The sequence below is a fragment of the Labrus bergylta genome, chromosome 1 (assembly GCF_963930695.1).
Source record: "Labrus bergylta chromosome 1, fLabBer1.1, whole genome shotgun sequence".
NCBI lineage: Eukaryota > Metazoa > Chordata > Actinopteri > Labriformes > Labridae > Labrus > Labrus bergylta.
In genome coordinates, this window is record NC_089195.1 from 3,683,952 (window position 1) to 3,706,107 (window position 22,156).

The window sequence follows — 22,156 nt, forward strand, 5'->3', positions numbered from 1 at the left end:
AGGTTTAAGTTTCAGAGCAAATCAACTTAGTATAAAACATTTTAATCACCCTATCTGACCCAGTTTCACATGTTCTAAGTGTGTGCAGTTTGGACAGATGTATATTCTGAGAAGTGACCAGAACCTGTTTGAAGCCTTGAAGAATAGTATGATATTATGTGGCCTGGACTGACTCACTTAAAGTCTTCCAAACAAATCTTTGTGGAAAATGCACTAACAATTAAATTCATATACAGATAAATAAATAACTGGTATGATGAAATTAAGTCAATTCATCAATCAGTATAATAAACACTTAAGCAAACAGACTCAAGCCTGTGCAGCAGTTAGGATTACAAATCTATACAGATGTGATTTTATCATGAGAATAAAAAACACATTTGGACACACAAACACACATTTGAGGAGTGTTTAGATTTGGTTCTCCTCAGTCTGGTTATTTACATGAAATCACTTTGTAACAATGTCAGAAAAAAAACTCCTTAATGCAGTTTTGCCTGAAATACAGTAGATGTGTTGAGTTGTGAATTATAGAATAATAGAATGGGTAATACATGTTGGTGGTATGATAAATCATTTGCATTAATTTTATTACATTCAAAGACCAATTTTAAGTTAAAAAGCTGCGCAGCTGGGCAACATTAACTCAAATCTTCTTGTATCCCCTTGGCTGAATGTGTTTAAAAAAAAACATGCTCTGCCTAATCAATCAGGGAGAATGATAAAAGCTCAGACATTTCAAAAAGATGAGATAGAAGCTGAACTTTGTTCCTCCACATATGAGGCTGTCCCTGCGTCTGGATCAAAGTCCATGGCACGCAGGCAGTTTCAGTATTGCCTCTGTGAGTGTGTCAGTGTTTCTCTTCAGTCTCTAAAATCTGTGTTCATACTGGGAAACAAGATGTCCCGTTGGGCCCTTCTTGCTCCCCTCCTGCTCCTGCTGGGGCTCTTCATCATCAGTGCTGTCAGTGAGGAGGCCGACGACCCAGCAGCGGTACCACCAGCACCAGGCCCGGCTTCTGATGGCACGCAGGCAGAGGCTGAGGACGAAGAGTGGGGTCTTCACTCCCTGAGAGGAGGCTTTGAGTCAGCCGGCAGTTATTTTGACTCCATGCTTGAGTTTATGGGCGGACGTGATGGAGTGTGCCAATACCGCTGTCGTTATGGTAAGTCTGGTCTATGGTTACAATGATATCGACCCCATTGACCCTTTTACCAGTAAGTTTGCTGCACAGACACACCTTTTTTTTCTACCTTTCTTTACATTACAAGTATGGTATAAAATGTGATTTTCTATGAACGTGTATCAGTTTCAAGTATTATTTTTTGGCTTTTTATGCCTTTATTATAGACATAGGACAGTGGATATTGTCAGAAATCAGGAGAGAGACTGATGACTGATGCCTCTGTGCATGGGGCACGCACACTCATCACTAGGCTACCAGTGCCCCAAGTCGGCTCTTATTTTAATGTGTGTTTTTAAACAGTAGTTTGATTTTTTTTTTTTTAAGTTTCAGCAAGATTTCTATTTAGGAAATTCTGTCATTTTTATCCAAAATAGAAAGTTCATTATCTTTTAATTTCAATTAACAATTTGTTTAAGTATTGACATTTTATCCAGATCCAGACAAGATGTAACTGCATTACTAGTATAAAAAAGGGGGGGGGAAAGTAGGCTATCACTTATGCCCAAGACAGGCACTTCATAAACAGAGTATGCCATAAATATTATATCTCAGTGATGTCTTGTTGTTTAAAAAAGAAACCAGGCATATAACAGAGAGTTTGCAATGTAGCCTACCTTTAAAAAAACACAATAATTCAAGTTGTATCAGTTCTGTAAATTGCCTGATTGGAACTTAATGAACACTTCAGAGTCAACAACAAGAGCACTCAGATCCTTACCACATGATGGGATTTACTTACTTAATGTACTTATCTTCTTTGTTATCATCTGGAAGAGGGCCTGGACTCGGACTGTGACCTCAGCACCAGGTTTAGATTAGAAAACGTTATTATTCCCCAGCAGGGAAACTCATTTACCACCCGGTCAATTCATACACACAACAAAACAAGTTATCGACATGCTGCGACTGTGTGAATGTGTAGTATCTTTCTGTATGGATATGAATATCGCGAGTAATCTTTGTGTGTAATCATGATTTAAACTCTCATGGATGTCAAACAGAGTGCAGCACAGTTGTGAAACATGACGTCTGATACGTTGCTTTTCCTCATCTCTTAGGTAAAGATCCTATTCCTCGTACGGGCTACGAGATGCCACAACCAAATGGATGTAGCTCCTATTTCTTTGGCCTTCCTGTTCCAGAGGGGGTAAGTTTCAAAGAGATTTATCACTTGTTACTTTGTCACTTCCTAAATTATATCTATAGTTATGTTCTAAGAGATTCAACCAAAAACTATAAGAGTGTTTAAGAGGGCCAAAACCCACAGAAACCCTGCCCATAACTCTTTAGATCAGCCCTTGACTCAGACACCCTTTCACCAAATATCTTAATGACTTTATTTGATGGAAGCAAAGCAACAGTTCTGTGTTGCTGTTTAGGAAGGTGTGGATTGAAGGACAGATTTTCTTTTCTTTTGAATTGTTTGAATAAAGCTGAACTTTAAATGTTATGCTAGATGTAAGAAAAAATACATCCGAAAAGGAAGACTTTTCAGTCGCGATTTCTCTTTTGCCTGACCTTTTGCCATTTTATTCTCAGTGAAAATGACAAATTTCATCACGCATTTACTCTCACTCCTGGCCTAGTTCTAATGTTTTATCATCTTGAACACTGCGGTAAGAGATGGCAGTGTCAGTTAAATTAGTTTTTAACACTGACTCAGCAAAATTTCAGGACTGGTTTTAGCTCTGTAAATCTTGACTTCAGACATCAGACCAACATGTTTTTTTTCTTTTTGACAAACTATTCAAGCATCCATCTCATTTTAGTTTTCAACCTTCTGCAGAGGAAAAGATTCGACTCACTATAAATCTTTTACCCTCTCAAATGTCTAAAAAAGTCCACAAGTGTTTTAAGTTTTTAATATAAACCCCACAAGCACCTTAATCACCTTTTTTATGCGCATCAGATGGACATGGGAATCCCCGCCATGACCAAGTGCTGCAATCAGCTGGATATGTGTTACGACACCTGTGGCTCCAACAAGTACCGCTGCGACTCCAAGTTTCGCTGGTGCCTCCACAGCATCTGCTCCGACCTCAAGAAGAGTCTCGGCTTTGTTTCCAAAGTTGAAGGTCCGTAGCCTTTTTCATTTTCAGCACCGTTCATCCTCTGCTTTTACCTTTGATCATTTTACTAAATTAAATTAAAGAACAAATTAATTAATTAATAAATAGGCCTACATGAAATAATCAAACTGATTTAGGGAGCTGCTCTACTACTCTACATGAACTACTGTGAAAATGACCTGGTTTTATGCACATTGTAAACTGAAGAGAATCAAACAGGTCTAATGAGGCTTATATTGAAAGAACCTAAAAGCTCAACATTAAAAAATGTAATTCTAAAAAGCTGTCAAGAACTAAACATTTTTTAATATTGAAGGGAATGTTCAATATTAAAACATTTCAATAGTGTTTTTTTTAATCTAAACTACTTTTATTGTAATTGTTTAGTGTACTTTTAGAAGTGATTTGAAGAGACTTTTTAGGAACATTTATATGCAACATCTTTTCTGTCACACTGATGGGGCTGTGGGAATGTCTGTTGGATGGATGCAGATAAATTATTGAAATGACAAACAGAATCTTAAATGAACTGCAGGCTGAGTATAATCTCAGATTGAAGGAAAACGTCTTTTCTGATCTGTACTGACACTCTTTTCCTCTCCTCAGCATGTGAAACAGTTGCAGACACCTTGTTCAACACAGTGTGGACTCTGGGCTGCAGACCTTACATGAACAGCCAGAGAGCAGCGTGCTACTGCCAAGGAGAAGAGAGAGATGAACTCTAGATCGACACATGAACAACTCGCCTATTTATAACTGTACGACCTGGCCAACATGTCAGATGATGGAGCGCTGAGTCGTGCTGTGGCAAACACTGCTGTGTGACTGCTTGAGTAATTTATTTGGAAGTTTTTTTGTTTTTTTCAACATCATTATTTGACTTTGCATCACTTTTTGAATGTTTATGTAAGTTTGCACTCTGTGTTGATTTAAATCTAGACATGCATCAGTGCTCTGTACTTTGACCACCTTTACAGTTCATTTAATAAAAAAACCTGAGGCTTGACTTAGACTTTACAGGGAGCAGACAACCTCCTGTGTTTGTATTTAGAAGGTGTTATCATGGAAAGTCTTATATGAATGTAATTCATTAATTTCATGTTAAACTGAGTCCTCAGGAGATCAGTGACCTCACTTCATTTGGCCTTTCCACTTTCAGCAAGTAAACTGAATACTCCTCCATTCATTGAGCAGGAATTTGAGAGCTGAGAAACATCCAGATCATGTTTTCCTGTGTCCAAGTCTGAACCTCAGCTCTAACACGGCCAACAGAAAACACAAGTGATGCCACAGGGTTTATTTTCTCGACATGGACCACTTAATTCTGTGCTCTGGGCCAGAAATGACCATATACTACACATTACTACTCCTTATCCAGATTATAGCGGGGTGCAGCTAAACCAGCAACAGCAATGAAACAGCCATAAACATGTAACAATACAACATGAGTCACTGTTGTCATTTGAAAGCCTAGATGACTGATTGTAATTGTTTTTTATGTCCAATCAATTGTAGTTGCAGAAATTTAAAATGAGGGTGCAATGCAACCTATTGCACCTTCGTAGAACCAGAACCTGCCTGATCAACAAGTTGAAGTGGTAATGACTTGTCCTCATATAAGAACATACAATGCTTAATCATTGATTTGACTCTAAATTGGATCATGATGTATAAACTGGAGATCTTGCTTGAACTGTTTTTCAGGTACCAACTCAAAAGGAAAATGCTCGCTGAGGTAGCAAATGAAGTAATAAGTGGGCTCATTTTCTGGTTTAACTTCTATTCAACTGGATTCTTTTTGTGACCTTCGGAGCTACCAGCTGGTCGCCATTGTAACTGGGCCTAAATTATCCAGCTCAAACAGGAAGTGTTATACTGCTAGAGGCAATTGTAGCCTCAGGCAGTGATGAGGAGCCCGCAGCAGAACTCAACACCACAAACTGTATTAAATGTAGTAGAAAGTTTTCTCTACAGGCTGTAGCAAGACTTTGATGTCTATTCAATGCTGATTCTAATTCAGAGCTAATTTTAGAATAGTGCCTCAGATCTCACTGCGGGCATACTTTTAAGGACCCCACTTCTGAATTGAAACGATTACAGATAAATCTTTTTTTTTTTTAAGTTTTAAAACCAGACACCAGGGAAAAAAAAAAAAAAAAAAAAATCAGACAACCAAGAGAAGTCATTAAGATTCCTCCTCTAATAGATGAATATTTTAAAGTGTAGAGGAAGAAATGAAAATCCAATCCTTTTTTTTTAATCAAAGACTTCTTTACTCGGTTTGGAAACAACCATTATCAGGTGAAGCCAAAAAGCTCAACCCTTCATGATGAAAAATGTATAATTTAATAAATGATGACAGATCCTACAAAGCATAGTTCTGCTGATGAAATGTGTAGAAGTAAAAAAAACAAAAACAAAGCAGTGACATCCACTTAAATATAACAATGGTTTGATTAACAACCTGTACTAATGTAAACTGGCATTAACTGCACAGACATAATCTTTTAAAGGAGATTTCATCTACTCACAGAGTTTGAGAATAATTCAGTAGAAATACAGTCATGTGACTAAAAAAGGAGTGGTCCCGTTACATGATCAGATGTAAACTTAACTAGATAAATGTAAAACATGAAGTTCACATGGTCTCTCTGGGCTCACAGCAGGTTCAAATAAAAGACACCGGTAATGACACTCCTTCCAGTCTGCAGGGGAAAAAAGAGGAATAAGAGGAAAGAGATAACATTTGCTCTCTGCTGCTTTACATTTATAATAATCCATCAATTCACAAAGAAGTGAACTCAAAAACAACTTCAAATTGTTCTGATGTGGAAACATAATTACATGTTATTACGGCAATAAAATATCAGTTAGGAAGAGAATAATATTGTGTATTGTTTTGTTGTGTCGCTAATATTGTTTTTTGCAACTTTTTTTAAATAATGTTAAACAAAACAATAATAGAATTCAGGAGAATAAAACAACATGGTTATAATAAAATCTTAGTTTGCCCAATTTCTTTTGTAATAGAGAAAAATAAAACAACAAAAAACAAGCAGCCCACATAAAATAAAAACCCACACACACACCCAAAACAAGACAGAACAAAACAAAAAAGTGACACACACATCACCAATGACATAACCATGATTTAATTTCAGTTTTTGCAACCAAAATTCAGTATTCAGTATATATTTTAATAAATTATGTACCACTAATATTTATCGAGTATGCATACAGCTATTATTCATGAGTAGTAGTCTTAGTCGAAGATTAGCAAACAATTCATTTGATGTGAGAGTAAAAGAAACTAAAATATTTCCTGTACTCACCTTAATCAGTCTCAAAAGGCACTGAGGTGTACGGCTGTATGACATTTGGCTTCGGCTTCTGGTTAAATGCATCGAGCTAGAAAAAGAAAAACAAAAAGGATCAATACTCGTTGAACTGTGAGAAAATGTCTCTCAAGAATTATTCATAGAAAATGATCTTAGGACCTAAAAATGCCTGAGAACAAGTGGTGAAACAGATCACAGCTGATCTGTGATCATGTTGGGATCACACCTCACAGAATCATCAGTGTGAAACAAATGTCCTGTCACTAAATCCCTCTCAGTGAGAAGATAGCTGCGTTTAAGTAGCGTATGTATTATAGTGCCCAAGTGTGTACTGTGATGGACTTTTGTATCTCTTGAGTTGTACAGACATCTCTGCTCTTGACGACAGCCAGAGCTGATAGGGTTAGCCGTAACCGTGCCAACCAAGGTCACTTTGTGTCTCCCCTCATATCTGGATTGTCTGCTCCCTGTTGTCTTAGACATCACATTCAAGTTTAGGTCGGGTAACATGGCCCTGACTTTAGTATTATCTTTAGGATATAAACAAAGCCTATGAGATGGTCTGACAGAACTGGCTGTACCACACGGTGTGCTTAATTCATTTCTCCTGGCGAGTATTATATAAACGTATTCTTACGTATTCTTATTCTACTTAAGCCAATCGGAGTCTCCAATCTGTCTTGTATCAAGTTCTTACATATATGTTACAGACTGCTGTAGGCGCTTACTGTTAACTTAGACTAACAAACTGTGTCACAGAGCCATGTGTTCATCTTCAAAACAGAAGACAAACACTCCCCGTCTGCTTTGTCCGACTTGTGCAGCCAGTGCATATACACACACACATCAACTAAGAGAATGATGTGTGTGTGTGTGTGTCATGTGTTTAACACTGCAAGATCACAGAAAAGATTTCTGTAGAATACAGAAATCTTATTACTGAGAGAAAGATTTTCATTTAGTGTTTGTAACGTTGATGTCCCTGATGGGAGGTTAAATAAACTGTAAGTGAAATGATGCAGCTTTTTCTATTATAGTCTCAGAGTTTTAAAAGCACCTCTAGAGTTCAGGTGTATCTCAGTGCCTCTATTATTATGAAGAAAACTGTGAATGTGATCAACTATTAAAATGCCTGAAGATGCATTTCTTCACAGCTAGCTACTGAGGAGAAGAAAAGTTATATTATAAATAGCCTTTGTTTGTTCTTTGTTGTTTTTTTAGCCGATCTGATACTCTCTGTGTACAAACTTAGGTAAATAAAAGTTGTCTATATAATATTATGCCAACACTAATAGATGAATGTAGATACACTGCCACATGAAAACATGGCTTTTTAAAACGGACAAATGAGTGGTAATCTAAAAAACAACAATTTTGTAAATTTCCCCATTGTGGGATAAATAAAGGATTATCTTATCTTATCAATGTGAATGTTTAAACATGTATCTGAGACATCTGGAATATGATTCTTGGAATACCTGATCATTCATAACTGTCCTCTGTGTTTAAACAGGTTTAGCCCTGACGTTAACTGCACTGAACGCCCTGGGCAGGGACGTCACACACACAGGAAACAAATCTGTCTTTAAAAAATAATGTGTTTTACTAAAACACTGAATGATAGTACAGGAGGTTTAAAATCAAATGATATAGATTAGCTGTTTTATTTATTTACTAGGGTTTCATCTATATTGCGTTAATTATTTACAAGAGTATCTTTAAGTTTCCAAAGTTCAGATTTAAAACCATGTGCTTTGTGGGGGATAGTGAGACTTACTCGCCATTGAAACACTTCCTATTACATAGGTGACTGTCTAGGTTAGTAGTGGTGGTAGTAGTGGTGGTTTAAAAGGGTTTTGTGAAAAAAATTGATGAAGGTCAGATATTGAGGCACAAATAATCTGTAATGAAACAAAGTTTGTGATCATGTGGCAGTATTAACGACTCTGAGTCACTAATGAAATGCATTTACTGCTGCTTGCTCAGATCTCCAGAACATTAAATCCAACTTGGTCTTTACTACAGCATAACTTGTAAACAAATGTAGATATTATTATTATTATATTATTAGATGAAAAGGACTAAAAGATGTCTTAACTCTGCCTTCTAAGATGAATTATGAATCACTCCACTAACCATTTTCCTTAGGTTCTTCTTCACTTCCTCTTCTGTGGGCACCTGTTTTTCCTCTTCTGACAAACAATCCTTTTCATTTTTCTGTGGGGCCTCCTCCCTCTTCTCCCTCTCCTCCCTCTTCTTCGTCTCCTCCGTCATCTCCATCACATCAAACTTTGCCATCTGTGCTAATTTTAGTTTGTTTCTGTATTTTCTTCTTTGACGTTGATTCCTAAATTTAGGTTTTCTATTCATCATTTGGCCTCCTGCCAGTACCTTTAAATAGCCTGAAGAAGTTGGCTGCTGAGTGGTGAGAACATGCAGGCACCGAGTGCCAGAAGCTGGCCCGACTTGTCCTTCACTTCTCGACAGATCTGGATTCACAAGTAAGTTAATGTCAAGTCTGCAATGACGGACCTTTGTAGGTGCTGCTACAGGGCCAGGGAAGTGATGGAAGGAGTGTTGAGGATTAGGATACCTGGTAGTATAAAAGGGTGCAGGGTAGGCATCCTGAGGATCCACCCAGCAAGACTCAGTGGCAGTAAGGGAAGTGTTGCTGGGATAGGCATCACAGTCGGAGTACTGAGGAAAATTGTTATTCTGGAATTCAGGAAAACCAGGAGGGTAGGAATTTTGACAAACAGGGATTGGTTGATGTGTATGTGGATTATCATATACGGAGGTTTCTTCACACAGTTTTCTATCTTTGTCTCTATCCCACTGCCTCTTCCCCTTTTTACTGTCCTGACGGCCGTCTTGGTTCATCAGTCTATCTCTGCTTCTGTCTCTTGAGCGGCTGCGTTCAGACCTTCTCTTTTGTTTTGAGTCTCTGTCGTAGGACGGGCGGCGTGCAGGGCTGGGATTTGAGCTTCTAGATGTTGACCTTGAGTAAGACGAGGAGGAGGAGGAGGAGGAGGAGGAGGAAGAAGGGGAGAAGTTCCTGTGATGTTTGTGAGAGACTATCTGCTGACTCTGCTGCTCCCCTCTGCTCTCAACCCTCTTCTTTCCATACAGCCTCTCCTGAGTCCGGTCTGCTAGTTTGCTCATCTCCTCCATTTCCAGACTAAACCCCAAAGTTTTAAGAATGTTCTGGAGATGCTCTTGATGCTCCTTCAACTTTGGTGTTTCTTCCTTTTTCTTCTTCTTCACTACAGGGGGAGACTTGGATCGACTACTCGAGGCAAAGCAGTGGTTTCCTCTGTCTTTTCTGTGATCAGCCTGGGAGAGCCCCTGAATGATTGAGCTCTCTCGACCTATTGGCTTGGTCTTTGTCGCTCCACTGCTGATGGGACTGTGGTTCTCCAGCGAGGCTCCACTGTTGGATCGTTTGGAACAACTACTCGAGGCAAAGCAACACTCTCCTCTGTCGTTCTTCTTCTTATCATCAGATAGGAAGGTCGACTCACTGCTGGATCTCTCATGACCTTGTGAGTCGGTCTTTCTCTCTCTACTGCTGCTGGGACTGTGGTTCTCCAGTGAGGCTCCACTGGTGGATCGCTGACTGTCATTTTTAAAAGGCAGATTTAACCTGTTCTCTAAAGGAGGGGGCTGAATGTTTAGTACCTCCTCACCTAACGGAAGAACCTCGCTATCAGCATTGACAATCCTACTGAGCACGTCCATGTCAACTCCTTTGTTGAGCACACTGAGGAAGCGCTGGAATCCCAGGTCCACACTGTTTGCCTCATTTTTTCCTGAAGTTTCCTTGAGGCCTTTGGGAGGCATTTCTCTTTTATTGAGTACACTGGGGAACTGCTGGACACTGAGGTTCACACTGTTTGCCTCCTTTTTTCCTAAAGTTTCCTCGAGGCCTTTGGGAGGCATTTCTCTTTTATTGAGTACACTGGGGAACTGCTGGACCTTTTCTGCTCTTTGTACTCGAGGAGGTATTTTTCTCTTGTCAAACAGATTGAGGATGTTCTGGAATCCCAGGTGATTGTTGATTGCCTCCTTCTCTTTTGAAGACTCTGCGTGGTCTGGAGGAAGCATTTCTCCCTTGTTGAGCACACTGAGGAAGCGTTGGAATCCCAGGTCCACGCTGGTCACCTCCTTTTCGGTTGAAGATTCCTTAAGGCCTGGAAGAAGCTTTTCTCTTTTATGGAGTACAGCGGGGAAGCGCTGGAGATCAAGATCCACGCTGGTCACCTCCTTCTCTGCTGCATACTTCCTTTGGCCTGGAGGAGGCACTGGGATATCAGCCACCTAGGAAAGATAACATACATTGTGCAATGTCCAACATAAAAATCAAACTTTTCACAATCTCACTGGATATGTTTTCATACACTTAGTACTTTTATTTATGGGAATACCAAAAGGTTAAAAAGTATCAAGAGGCCACTGTCTGTGAATAAATCTTGACTACAATATTAACTTTATTCAGAGAGGAGATCAACAACCATCAGGTGGACTGTCATGCACGTCATAAAGTAGCTCAAATGTTCTGTTACTTACTGGCTGATGTGAACGCTAATATCAGTACAACTGCAGCTTCATTATATCTGCCAGCAGATTTACCTTTCTAGCAAAAAAATAAGTTACACCAATTTTGATATCGCCAGTTTTAGAATAATTACTCATAGTATCTCAACGTTAGATGTTTGATACATTTATAAAGTCATGTTAAAAAATAAAAATGTAGTTATGAAGAAAAATGCGTTCTAACATAAAAGCCTACATCTCCCCAAAAAGAAATGGGAATTACAGTTAAATATCGTAATTAAAGATACTGTGTTGAAAGATGGATGTGCCAACAGCCATGAGAGAATGGAAATAACTATGGAAATAACGTGTTGAAATTAAGAATGACATATTTGAACACGCCTTGTGTCGTTTCTTTGTATGTTTTTGAACCTACAGGTGCATTATGGTAGAGAAAGTCATACACTTTGTCATCTTTTGGGATTGCCCACTAAATCCGGGAAAACTATGTCAAAGAACTATGTTTGTCATTTTTCAGGGGTTTACATTAAAAAAAATCCATACCATAGCTCTTACCCGGTTAACAGAATGATACATACATAGACTGTAAATAATAATAGTAGACAACGCCTGACTTACATCACCCTTTGGTTACTGAAGGGGGCCTTGGCAGCCTGTTGATAGCGGTTGCCATGCTGGAAATTCTGTCTTTACCTAACTTCAGTCAACCTAACAACAGAGAAAGAGCTGGAGCTGAGGCGGGTCTTAAGCCTGCTGACTAACAGCCACAGATGCCCATCAGTCAGCTACGAACCTTATAAGCAATAATTCTTACGTGCATTAAATCAAAATGGATGAGTTATCATCTTTCTGATTCTGAGTTATAATAAAATTCACCCTCAATACATTGTGTGTCAATAAAGAGATGAGCTATAAAGAACAGGCTGTAAACATGTTGATTTCTGCTTTAAAAACGGGCATTCTTGAATGGTTATGTATGTGACTTTTGGTGCTTCTGCAGCCACACTCAGGCAAGCACTTGATGAACTGCAGGTTTGAGCACTTTCTCTTTGGCTTCATTCTTCATCACTGGAGGTTGCCGCTTGAATGCGTATTACAATCTCTACCTACTTCTGTTAATTGACCCGACATAATAATTTTACATTTGATGCATTAAAATGCAATGGTATCCGATTGAATGGCACTCAATCGTGAATGTTAAGATTTATCATAACCCTATTGCGACCAGTTCAGTGTGCACCTTCTCTCTAAACGGGTTAATGCTTGGAAACATATCAGCTCTTGAGCAACTGTACGGGATGCATAGTTAAATAATATTAATGAATTAAATTTCACTTGTAGTCCTCTTTAAGACGAAACACAATCTTTTCAGGGGTAAAAATCACATTCCAAACCTCTCTGTATGTTGGCAGAACAACGGGATCAGTATGTTTCTGCTTCATTATTGCCTTCACTCTGAGCTTCAAGGGATGTCGGTCCCTCTGCAGGCTGGATGAGTTCGGTCCCTCTTTAGGCGCGTGGACCTGAGAAGCAAAAGAGAAGGCATTACACAAGTGAATGTATTAAACGGAAAGCACAGACGTGATGATGATACTATCAGATGAATCATTTACTCACCATTGACAGAAAGCTGTGAGAATGTCGTTGCTGCAAAATTGCATTCACCCTGCCTTTAAGAGTTGGACCCTCACATCCATCTGATTCACCATTACAAGAAAAGCCGTGACTTGCCTTGTTCACTACATGCACAACTTTTTTCAGAGCAATCGAAACCCTCTTTTGTTGAATCCGCTCCTCTATTTCTCTGAGCTCGTTCCGCTTTCTTGCAATCTCTGGATCCTCATCTTCCTCCAAAAGTGGCGCTCCATCTGGGTCCTCGGCTTCTGACTCCTTGTTGTAAAAGTCACATGATGCAGGAGTGGGTTCCTCCCATCCCACATTCACTCCAACAATGCTTTGTGGTCTATCATTGGTGCATCTTGAGTATTCACAGTAAGTTTCCTGGGTATTATTATTACTTTCTGAGGCATTGTCCATGCTGTTATTTGCATCACTCTGGTGTTTAGGGTCCCGCCCTCTCCGCAGACTTTGAACAGCATCCCAGAGAAGTGAATCCATCCTTCAGCCAGTCTTTTAACAGTCTATGAAGTCACTCTGAAAAATACAGGTAAAATGACTGTGGGTGAATACAGCACATGACTGCATGCAGACTGCTACTTGACTTACAACACAGTAAATGCCTCCCTGCTTAATAGAAAATGACAGCTACTTTTTAGATAATAACTCGTATCTTCCAGTAGGGCTGGAAATATATCGTAAGATATATTGATATATTTTCAAACAAGATATAGGGTAAGACAATATCGTTAATATGGATATAGTTTATGTTGCATTAAAAAAACGGTCTCCTTTTTCTCATCTCACTGATGACTGACTGTCTGTCCCTCTTAACCCTGCTCCTCCTCTTTCTCTCTTTTATTGTATTTAAAGAACATTTTTATTTTATAATATTACTTTTTAAATTCACAAACAGGTAGTTTATTTTCCATGTGTTTTCACTGTTTTTTTTTTAAACCATCTCTTTATTGTCATTTATAGTAAAGCATAAACAGTGTATAGCAAAACAGTACACACAATACAAAAACAAAAAAAGAGAAATAAAAGTAAAGGAAAAAAATAAAAATAAAAATAGTAATAAAAACAAAAACATAGCAGCCCTGTGTTTTCACTGTCAATAAAATACATATCGATATATATCGAGTATCGTCATTCAGGTAAACAATATCAAGATATGAGTTTTGGTGGTTTTGGTCCATATCTTCCAGTAGCCCACGAAAAGCATGGACGAAGTTAGCAGACACTCAACTAAAAGCTTTGCTTGATAAATGTACCTCCATGATTAGTAAATGTGTAGTATATTGTTGCGGCACATTAAGAACTAAAAAAAACTAAAAAACATTATTCAGTACTAGGATAGTCTTGCAGTTCACACACTGTTTACTTACTAGTGCTGCTCAGACGACCCTTTCTTCGGTCGCGTAACGGAAGTGTCATTGTAAAGCCGTTATTTTAAATGATTTTATAGTGAAATGTCAAGCCGAGCTTTGCTTAGCAGGTTCTCAAGTTTTCCAAACAAATGTTCACACCCATAAATATCCAAAAACCGAGGAAAAAGGATTGAAACGCTAGACTGCTCTCACAGCTTCGGTGGTGTGGAAACCTTTTTGATAGCGCCACCTGCTGGACGGAGTACCGACACTGCAGGGAGCATTCTGAATAAAACAATAGTCACCTGACAAAACAGAGGGGACATGTTGGGTTTGCCAAGAAAAAATAGAAGCCGTTTTTTCTTATAATAACTAAGATAATGCTTGTTGTTGTTATTTTGTTTTTTTTACACAATTTGTAGTTTATGAATAATCAGGTTACATGACACATTCTGTATTTTTATTATAAGCCACCAAAGACAGTGTTTACAATTGGATGTGATCTGCATAGATTTGCAGGTGGCAGACAAAAAGCCAAACCACACTGGATTGTGAAAGAAAACACAATTTCAGCCAGTTATACAATGTATATATATATCTATTGTGTTACTCCATATTATAGACTTATACACTCATTTGCCACTTTATGGTACACCTTACCAGAACCGGGTTGGACCCCCTTTTGCCTTCAGAACATGGCATAGATGGCGCTGGAAACATTCTTTAGAGATTTTGGTCCATATTAACATGATGGCTTCACACAGTTGCTGCAGAGTTGTCGGCTGCATATCCATGAGATGAATCTCCCGTACCACCTCATCCCAAAGGTGCTCTACTGGATTGAGATCTGGTGACTGTGCAGGCCATTTGAGTACAGTCAACTCATTGTCATGTTAAAAAACCCAGTTTGACATGACATGAGCTTTGCGACATGGCATGTTTATCCTGCTGGAAGTAGCCATCAGAATATGGGTACACTGTGGTCGTAAGTGGATGGACAAGGTCAGCAGCAAAACTGGACGTGTTGTGCGTTCAGAGATACTCGTCTGCATACCACGGTTGCAACAAGTGGTTGTTTAATTGTTGACCTTCTTTCAGCAAAAACCAGTGTGACCATTTTCCTCTGACCTCTGGCATCAACAAGCGGTTCCGCAAAAAGAAAGGCCGATCACTGGATAATTTCTATTAATAAAGGATATGTTCTACTCATTTATTTGGGGTCTGCTTTCTCCACTATACCATCATTTAGAACAAAAGATGAAATGTGATATTGACAAGATCATTTTATTGTTCACACAGGTTAATATCTTGTGTGCACAAGTTATCATCCAACTTGTGGGCAACTGTTGGCCTAGTGGTCAGCGTGTGCGACCAATATGGCGGGCAGCCTGTGTTTGAATCCTATCGGTGGCTCCTTTCCCGCTTTCATCTATTATTTTAGCTTCTCTAAAAAAATGATTCAAAAAATGACCAAAATAATCAGTACATTTATCAGTAATGTCAGATACACGAGTCCATATGTGTCATTGTCAACCTTTCCCAACACTGGTCAGAATGTGTGTAGGAGCTACAGAGTAATCCCTATATGCAGAAACAATTCGTAAGGTAGCAGGGGCCCTGTACTACTGAAGCACTTCAGTGCCTTCAGGTGATATTTTTCCATTGATGCAAGATGCAAAGGATTAGTTCAATTAAACAGCTCTTCCACATTAACCTCAATTAAATGTGTTTTAATAATATGCAATTCAAATTATTTACACAATACATTTATACATTTGTACACAAAAACAATGCAAGTCAACCTATAAACCAATAGCTTCAGTAAAGAGCAGGTTTAGTAATCATAGGTTGAACAAAGCCAGAGACTGAACACCAGACTACGCTGATTTATTAGGTTTAAGTCCTCTGTTCCCTTCAAGACCTCCTCTCTAGACAAAGATTACTCAAACAGCATCTCTAATGTACCAAGTCGTGGTTATTTTGAAAAACAAAATAAAGAAAGCAAAGTTTTGAAAAATCAGAAGACACTATCTGAACGTTTTTCAGTAATTCTTTAACATGACAATGAGTTATACATATAGGAGCTCAAACATCCTGAATAGTGTTCTCAATTAGCTTGAGGTCCTTTACATTTTGGGGAACAAAAGTAATTGATTGGATTTTCTGTTTTTGTTGTATTTGGCCTAGTTTTTAATACTGCACGACAGGTTGCTTCTGAATGTTTTAGATCTTTGCTAAATAGCAGTTCAGTGCCACTACAGACTTCAAAACAGCCTATGTGACACACGTTTTAAGCATAAGACAATCATTAATCAGGGTTTTCTTATGAGCTGTCAAATACCTTCAAAACATTTCCGAACGGATATACTTTCTTTGTGGTGTAAGTTGAGATCCTCATTGTATTTATTTTATGACTAATGATCAGCTCCCATTTTGCGTTACATGAAATATCGATATCCATTTTTGTAATGGTTTTAAATCACTCAGCCCATTTCTTTTGAAGAGGAAGAGACCTGTGCAAACCATTCAGCTCATGGTTAAAACCGCTTACACCCTGAACAACAATGGGGTCCTAACCCTAGAAGCAGAGCACACACAAACAAGCTAGCAGCAGCTCAGTTTGCAGCCCCTCCTGATGATCTGTATCTGCAGCATGGAGAGCTTTAGACAGACACTGAATATTTATGTGGAAACATTTTAAGCAGAATTTCCTCTCTTGGGGAAGAGGAGACTTCTACAGATAATTTAGAAGAAAGAAAAAACTTATGATGACCATCAAAGGATCATTTTGGACTATTGTTGTTTTCATCCTGCCATCATCTAAGTCCTGCATTGCTCTGTTACAATGACACAACTAAACAATGACAAAGGGTCAGATATTTGATTGACAAAATGCAAGTTGACTCAGGTATATTTGGACTAAATGCTTCATTTAGGGTAACACAAATTTATTTGAAATAATGTTCCAAGTTGTGTTTTGGGATCATAACTGGACCGGCTGAAGCCAAAACTGTTCACTTCATGAAAACCTAATAGCGTGTCTTGTTCTGCAGGGGACAGACATTTTTATCAACTTAATCAGTCAGTTTTAAATTCAGATTTTAAACCTATTCAACTGTCTTCATCAAGCCTGTTTTGTTTCAATGACCTGCAAACAGCGAGGCCTCTGTGGTTTTTTATTCTGTGTGTTGTTTATAGGCGGAATTGGGCTCACATGTGGAAGGTTAAAAAATGGTGGAGGATTACTAATGTGTGGTGGGTATAGGGGTCTCATTGGAGGAAGTAGAGCCGGAAATAGGTTCAAATTTGGGACACGGGGCCCAGGAGGAAGGGGAAACTGGCGAGGAAATAAAAACGTGGGTCCAACATGGGGCATATAAGGAGGCAGAGCAGGTGGGAGGGCTGGGGGCGGAACGGGTGGAAAAGGAGGAGGTAGAGGCGGGGGAGGAGCTGGAGGCAGAGTGGGGGGCAGGGCTGGGAAGGGCAGGGGTGAACTGTTTACTGGAGAGTACACTGGCAGCACAGGTGGAGGAGACGGCTCTGACAAATTGTATGTGTGATTTTGAGAAAATGCTTGAGACACAGCACTCATTTCCTGAGAGTGTGTTTCACAATCCTCCCTGTCATGAAATGTGTTAGAGCTGGAGTTTGTCTCATATTCAGCCGACTGAAGTATCTGTATTTGTTGCATGTCTGTTAGATCCCTCGGAGTACTAGCTGCATCCCTTTTCATGTCACTTTCCTGAGGTGGCGGACTAACACTTGATCTGCTTGATGACGACCTGCTATGCAGTCTTGGTGAATACGTACGTCTTGTGTCCCTTTCTCTGCTTTTTCTGCGATGGCCTTCCCTGTCACTGTCCCTCTTTCCATACAAACGCTCCTGGATCCGATGTGACATTTGACCTAGTTCTTCAAATCCTAAATTCATGCCAATAGCCTGCAAAACGTCTTGCATTTGACGGCGCTTGTGCTCCTCTTCAGGTGTCAGCGTTGTCTTTTCCACCACTGACGGAGACCTGGATCTACTGCTGGAGCTCAGGCAGTTGCGTTCTCCTTCCCCCCTTTGCAGAGGTCTTTCATCAGGCAGGAAGTTCCTCTTTGGGCTGAAAGACCTGTGATGAGGAGAAGCGCCTCTCTGAGGTCCCACACTTTCACTCCAATGGCAGTTTTTTTTGTCACGTCCCTGTTGCCCTCTAACACAACTAGGGGACAATGGTCGGTCTGCAGACTGCACGAATGAAGGTGGAGACTGTGCTCGATCATCCTCTCCGTCACAGTTTTGAGTCACTATCTTGGTGAGCATGTCAACATTCACACCCTTGTTGAGCACATCTAGGAAGCGTTGGAAACCCTTGGCCTTCTTCTGCTCAGGAGCAGCAGAACTTTGGTTGAAGACATTGCTATTGAAAGACTGATGGGAAACACACAGAAGCAAAATTAACACAAAATTAACTGGCAGTTTTTGGTGAATAAAAACGTAGGACATGGAACAAAATGTGCAACATTTGTAGTGATTCTCCGATTTAATCTGTATAAAATACATCTCTTTTTGTGGCATATGACGTCGGGACCCTAACTGTAAGCCATCGAGCTAATTAAGCTTCTGTAAGAAACATTCAGGTGGTATAGATTTAAGCTCCATGATAAGTCAATAGTAAAACTCAATTAACTGTGACTGGTCAGCTGGAGTTCCAGTATTTATTATTGATACTTGAACTGAAGAAAGATTAGCAAATATTTTAGATTGTGATTGTGGAATTTTGTAATTAAGTGCTAAGGGAATGCTCACAGTCACACATCTCTTTAGGGATGTCATGAACAGACAGCTCAATAACTACCACTATTAAACAGAAAAACAAAGATGTCATATTTCCAGTTACATACTTCAGACAGCTTGTCTGCCCATTAAGAAACTATAACTTTACTGACAGATTTCTTTTGATAGCTACCTTCAACGTTTTCAAAGCCTTTTATATGTATGTGTGCCGTACAGAGTGTCCATCGAGTGAGGAAAAGCAGAACAGGTCTGATGTGGCAGTAAGGTCAGAATATAGATATGTGAGGGAATAAATCAATACATTTTTCTAATCAATCTTCTTCCTCTAAGGAGAAACATGACAGCAGACTTCTCTCCATATCTCTGATCACCTAAAGAGCACAGAGGCTACAGTCACAACACTTAAACAGGCAACAGAGAGTGAGGGGAGATTGTCCGCTTGCTTATCTTTTTTAGATGGTAATTTTATATTAAATTCATAAACTGTCAGAAAATATACTTATGTGGCTGTAATATATGTGCAGCCTGCTGAAACACTTTCATGTATGATGTAAGTCTACTGGGTTATCATTTCAGGTAAAAAAATAAAATAAAAATAAAAAAGAAATTCCGGATTGATCCAGAAGAATCACGTCCCTGTATAGTATTTTATTGGGACAATAATATTAATAAACAAATTTGTTGTTGCAGCTGCAGGCAGTTCCCAAACCTCCCAACCCAATGTAGGTACAAAGAATTCAACTGGAATAATAATTAAAATAATGCAAACAACTTTATTTGTATACCCAAAGCAGATTTCCATCACCTCTCATTCCTGATAAAGATAGCACATTGTTGCAACATAATAAACTCACCTGTCCACCAGATCCATTCAAAGAAGTCCTTGCTCTATTATGACGATGATCCTCATAGCCTGTGGAAGGGCTGTCATTCCTATCTCTGGGTTTGGCATATTTCTGTTTGATTTGGAGGAAAACGTAAAATTTTACAAATAAAATCATCGTAACGATCCTTACACGGAATCAAAACAGTGTAAGTTGTGACCCACCTTGGTAGTGTAATCTTGTGATTGTTTCCTTTCTCGGGAACGGTCCCAGCTTCTTTCGCGGCTATCTCTATCTTTTTCATATCCAGATGATGCTCTGCAAGCTAAATCATCTTGTTGTTGCCTGTAGTTGAATTCCTCATGTCGATATTTGTGTCTTGAGTCTTGTGCTGTTTTACTGTATTTGAAATCTTCATCCTGTGGTCGTGAGTGTTTAAAATCCTTGGTTGTACGTGAGCGTGAGAAATTGTCTGGAGAAAATCTATTTGATCTATCCTCAGTCTCACGTCGGTATTTGTAATCATCCTCATCATCCTCTGTACACCTCCGCCTTTTCTTTTCAGAGGATCCCCAGTCAGATGAAGACATGTGTCTTCTTACAGGGCTCTTTCTACTCCAGTCTCTGTTCAGTGAATCTCTACTGTGCATCCTCTTAGGTGAGTCCCCATACTCTCTACTTCTGCTCGTCCTCTCTGCACTTCTGTGTCTGTCCCCGCCATGTTTATGATAAGAATCCTGCAGTTGATCTCCATGAGATTCACATCTTTCTTTCCATCTGTCATCATAGCCATCCCCCTGCCTTGAACTTCTCTCATTGTACTGCCCCCTCTGACTGTGCTCAGACCTGCTGGAGTACATTATCTCATCTCAGCAGATCCAGCAGGTGGATGGATGTGGACGTCAAAAACTGTAGAAAAAGGAGAGATACTAGGTATTAATAAGAAGAGCTTAATCGTGTGCAAGGATTGGTTGAGCAAACTAAGCCCAAGGACAGGATGCACTTGAACAAATCACATTTATGAAATAAATGAAGTTTGAAGAGAAAGTAAAGTAATGTAGCTAAAAACATGACATTCTGCTGTCGTGGACTAAAAGTGAACAGTTAAATCCAAATAACAGAAGATAGAAAGATAGATAGATAGATAGATAGATAGATAGATAGATAGATACTTTATTGATCCCGAGGGAAATTCAAAGCATCCAGTAGCAGGTTACAAAGACGTACATGACATGAAACATTTGTTACAAGTTAAACCACAAAACCGACACCTCCCCCTCCCATACATATATCTTAACCTCCCCAAAAGATGTAAAGAATACCCCTAGATGCAATTAAAAATAGACTTATACAAGAAATGTACATAACCCGTGCAGGGATAAAAATATATGTGAAATTTAAACAAGAAACTATAAACAGTTGAGGAAAAAGCTCTGTAATTAGACCTGAATATAAAAAAAAAGTGCTGACCTTCTGAAGTTGTGTTGTTTATATATGTACAGCAATGTTTAAAAAAAGCAGATAGTGCAGAGTTATCAAAAACAGACATTAAATATAAACATTAAATTAAAGGTGCTATTTAAGTAATTGAGGTGATCATTAAGTGGAAACACCATTTGTTTTCAAACAGAGATTAATTATTCAGAAAAGTTTCTTGCTGTAGGAAGCACTGTACATATTTGTTCATACCATATAGTTAGCAGTGAGCTCTGACAGCTTCAGGATCCTTTTACAGACTAATTCAATGTTGCATTGCTTATCCAGATCTACCCTGCAACGTAGCATGATAGCTTTTAAGCTTAGCTTCAGCTAGTATACGAAAAGTAAACCCACGAAGCTTGACAATTATCAACGTAAGTGCTGTTTGGGAGTTTCTTAAACTAATAATGATAAACCAAATCAATAATTAAACCTACAGTTCTTAACATTTAGCCATAACAACGCCCTGTCTGCACAGGACAGCTTAATGCTAACCTGTTAGCCAACAACCCCACAGAGCACTGAGCAGAACATAACGGTACAAACCTTCTGTTTGGACGGAAGGAACAAGGTGCAAATGATAAAACTATGATTGTGAATTTGTAATAACCCGTACAACAACAACTTGCAGAATACTCTGCTAACGATACAGTGTAAATATTTCTATGAGGTGGTTGTACCCGCGACTGGTTACTGACCCTCCTGGCAGCAATTACATTTTTTATTACCGCCACCTACTGGATGGAGTGTGAACTGGCTTCTTTGGGTTTTATTAGTTGTTATAATAATAATAATTATATATATATATATATATATATATATATATATATATATATATATATATATATATATATATATATATATGTGTATATGTATGTATGTGTATGTATGTATATATATAATATTTACAGTCTATGGTTGTTACCGTTGTTACACCG

General features: G+C 38.9%; 3 protein-coding genes across 3 annotated transcripts; 1 reads left to right on the plus strand and 2 right to left on the minus strand.

Moving 5' to 3' along the window:
* Positions 1-822: 822 nt before the first annotated feature.
* On the plus strand, positions 823-4,262 carry LOC109997715 (group XIIB secretory phospholipase A2-like protein). The gene is made up of 4 exons (XM_020652291.3): positions 823-1,166; positions 2,246-2,334; positions 3,097-3,262; positions 3,863-4,262. The coding sequence occupies exons 1-4, from the start codon at positions 902-904 to the stop codon at positions 3,979-3,981; spliced, it is 639 nt and encodes a 212-aa protein (XP_020507947.1). The 5' UTR covers positions 823-901; the 3' UTR covers positions 3,982-4,262.
* A 1,222-nt stretch (positions 4,263-5,484) lies between these two features.
* LOC109997713 (uncharacterized) lies at positions 5,485-15,703 on the minus strand. The gene is made up of 6 exons (XM_020652290.3): positions 14,154-15,703; positions 12,766-13,302; positions 12,543-12,671; positions 8,731-10,911; positions 6,589-6,664; positions 5,485-5,961 (listed from the first exon to the last, which is right to left on the minus strand). Exons 2-5 carry the CDS (start codon positions 13,264-13,266, stop codon positions 6,590-6,592), a joined length of 2,886 nt encoding a protein of 961 aa, XP_020507946.2. The 5' UTR covers positions 13,267-13,302; positions 14,154-15,703; the 3' UTR covers positions 5,485-5,961; position 6,589.
* A 146-nt stretch (positions 15,704-15,849) lies between these two features.
* On the minus strand, positions 15,850-21,931 carry LOC109997730 (uncharacterized). The gene is made up of 4 exons (XM_020652327.3): positions 21,765-21,931; positions 19,964-20,648; positions 19,770-19,871; positions 15,850-18,549 (listed from the first exon to the last, which is right to left on the minus strand). Exons 2-4 carry the CDS (start codon positions 20,597-20,599, stop codon positions 17,260-17,262), a joined length of 2,028 nt encoding a protein of 675 aa, XP_020507983.1. The 5' UTR covers positions 20,600-20,648; positions 21,765-21,931; the 3' UTR covers positions 15,850-17,259.
* Positions 21,932-22,156: the final 225 nt, after the last annotated feature.

Coding starts and splice junctions, on each gene's coding strand:
- LOC109997715 (XM_020652291.3), top strand. CDS start 902: ATGTCCCGTTGGGCCCTTCTTGCTCCCCTCCTGCTCCTGCTGGGGCTC. Junction 1,167..2,245: donor CCAATACCGCTGTCGTTATG/GTAAGTCTGGTC, acceptor CTCATCTCTTAG/GTAAAGATCCTATTCCTCGT. Junction 3,263..3,862: donor CTTTGTTTCCAAAGTTGAAG/GTCCGTAGCCTT, acceptor TCCTCTCCTCAG/CATGTGAAACAGTTGCAGAC.
- LOC109997713 (XM_020652290.3), bottom strand. CDS start 13,266: ATGGATTCACTTCTCTGGGATGCTGTTCAAAGTCTGCGGAGAGGGCGG. Junction 12,672..12,765: donor CTCACAGCTTTCTGTCAATG/GTGAGTAAATGA, acceptor TTTGCTTCTCAG/GTCCACGCGCCTAAAGAGGG. Junction 6,665..8,730: donor AGAAGAACCTAAGGAAAATG/GTTAGTGGAGTG, acceptor TTCTTTTTCTAG/CTCGATGCATTTAACCAGAA.
- LOC109997730 (XM_020652327.3), bottom strand. CDS start 20,599: ATGTACTCCAGCAGGTCTGAGCACAGTCAGAGGGGGCAGTACAATGAG. Junction 19,872..19,963: donor CACAAGATTACACTACCAAG/GTGGGTCACAAC, acceptor CAAATCAAACAG/AAATATGCCAAACCCAGAGA. Junction 18,550..19,769: donor TGAATGGATCTGGTGGACAG/GTGAGTTTATTA, acceptor GTTTCCCATCAG/TCTTTCAATAGCAATGTCTT.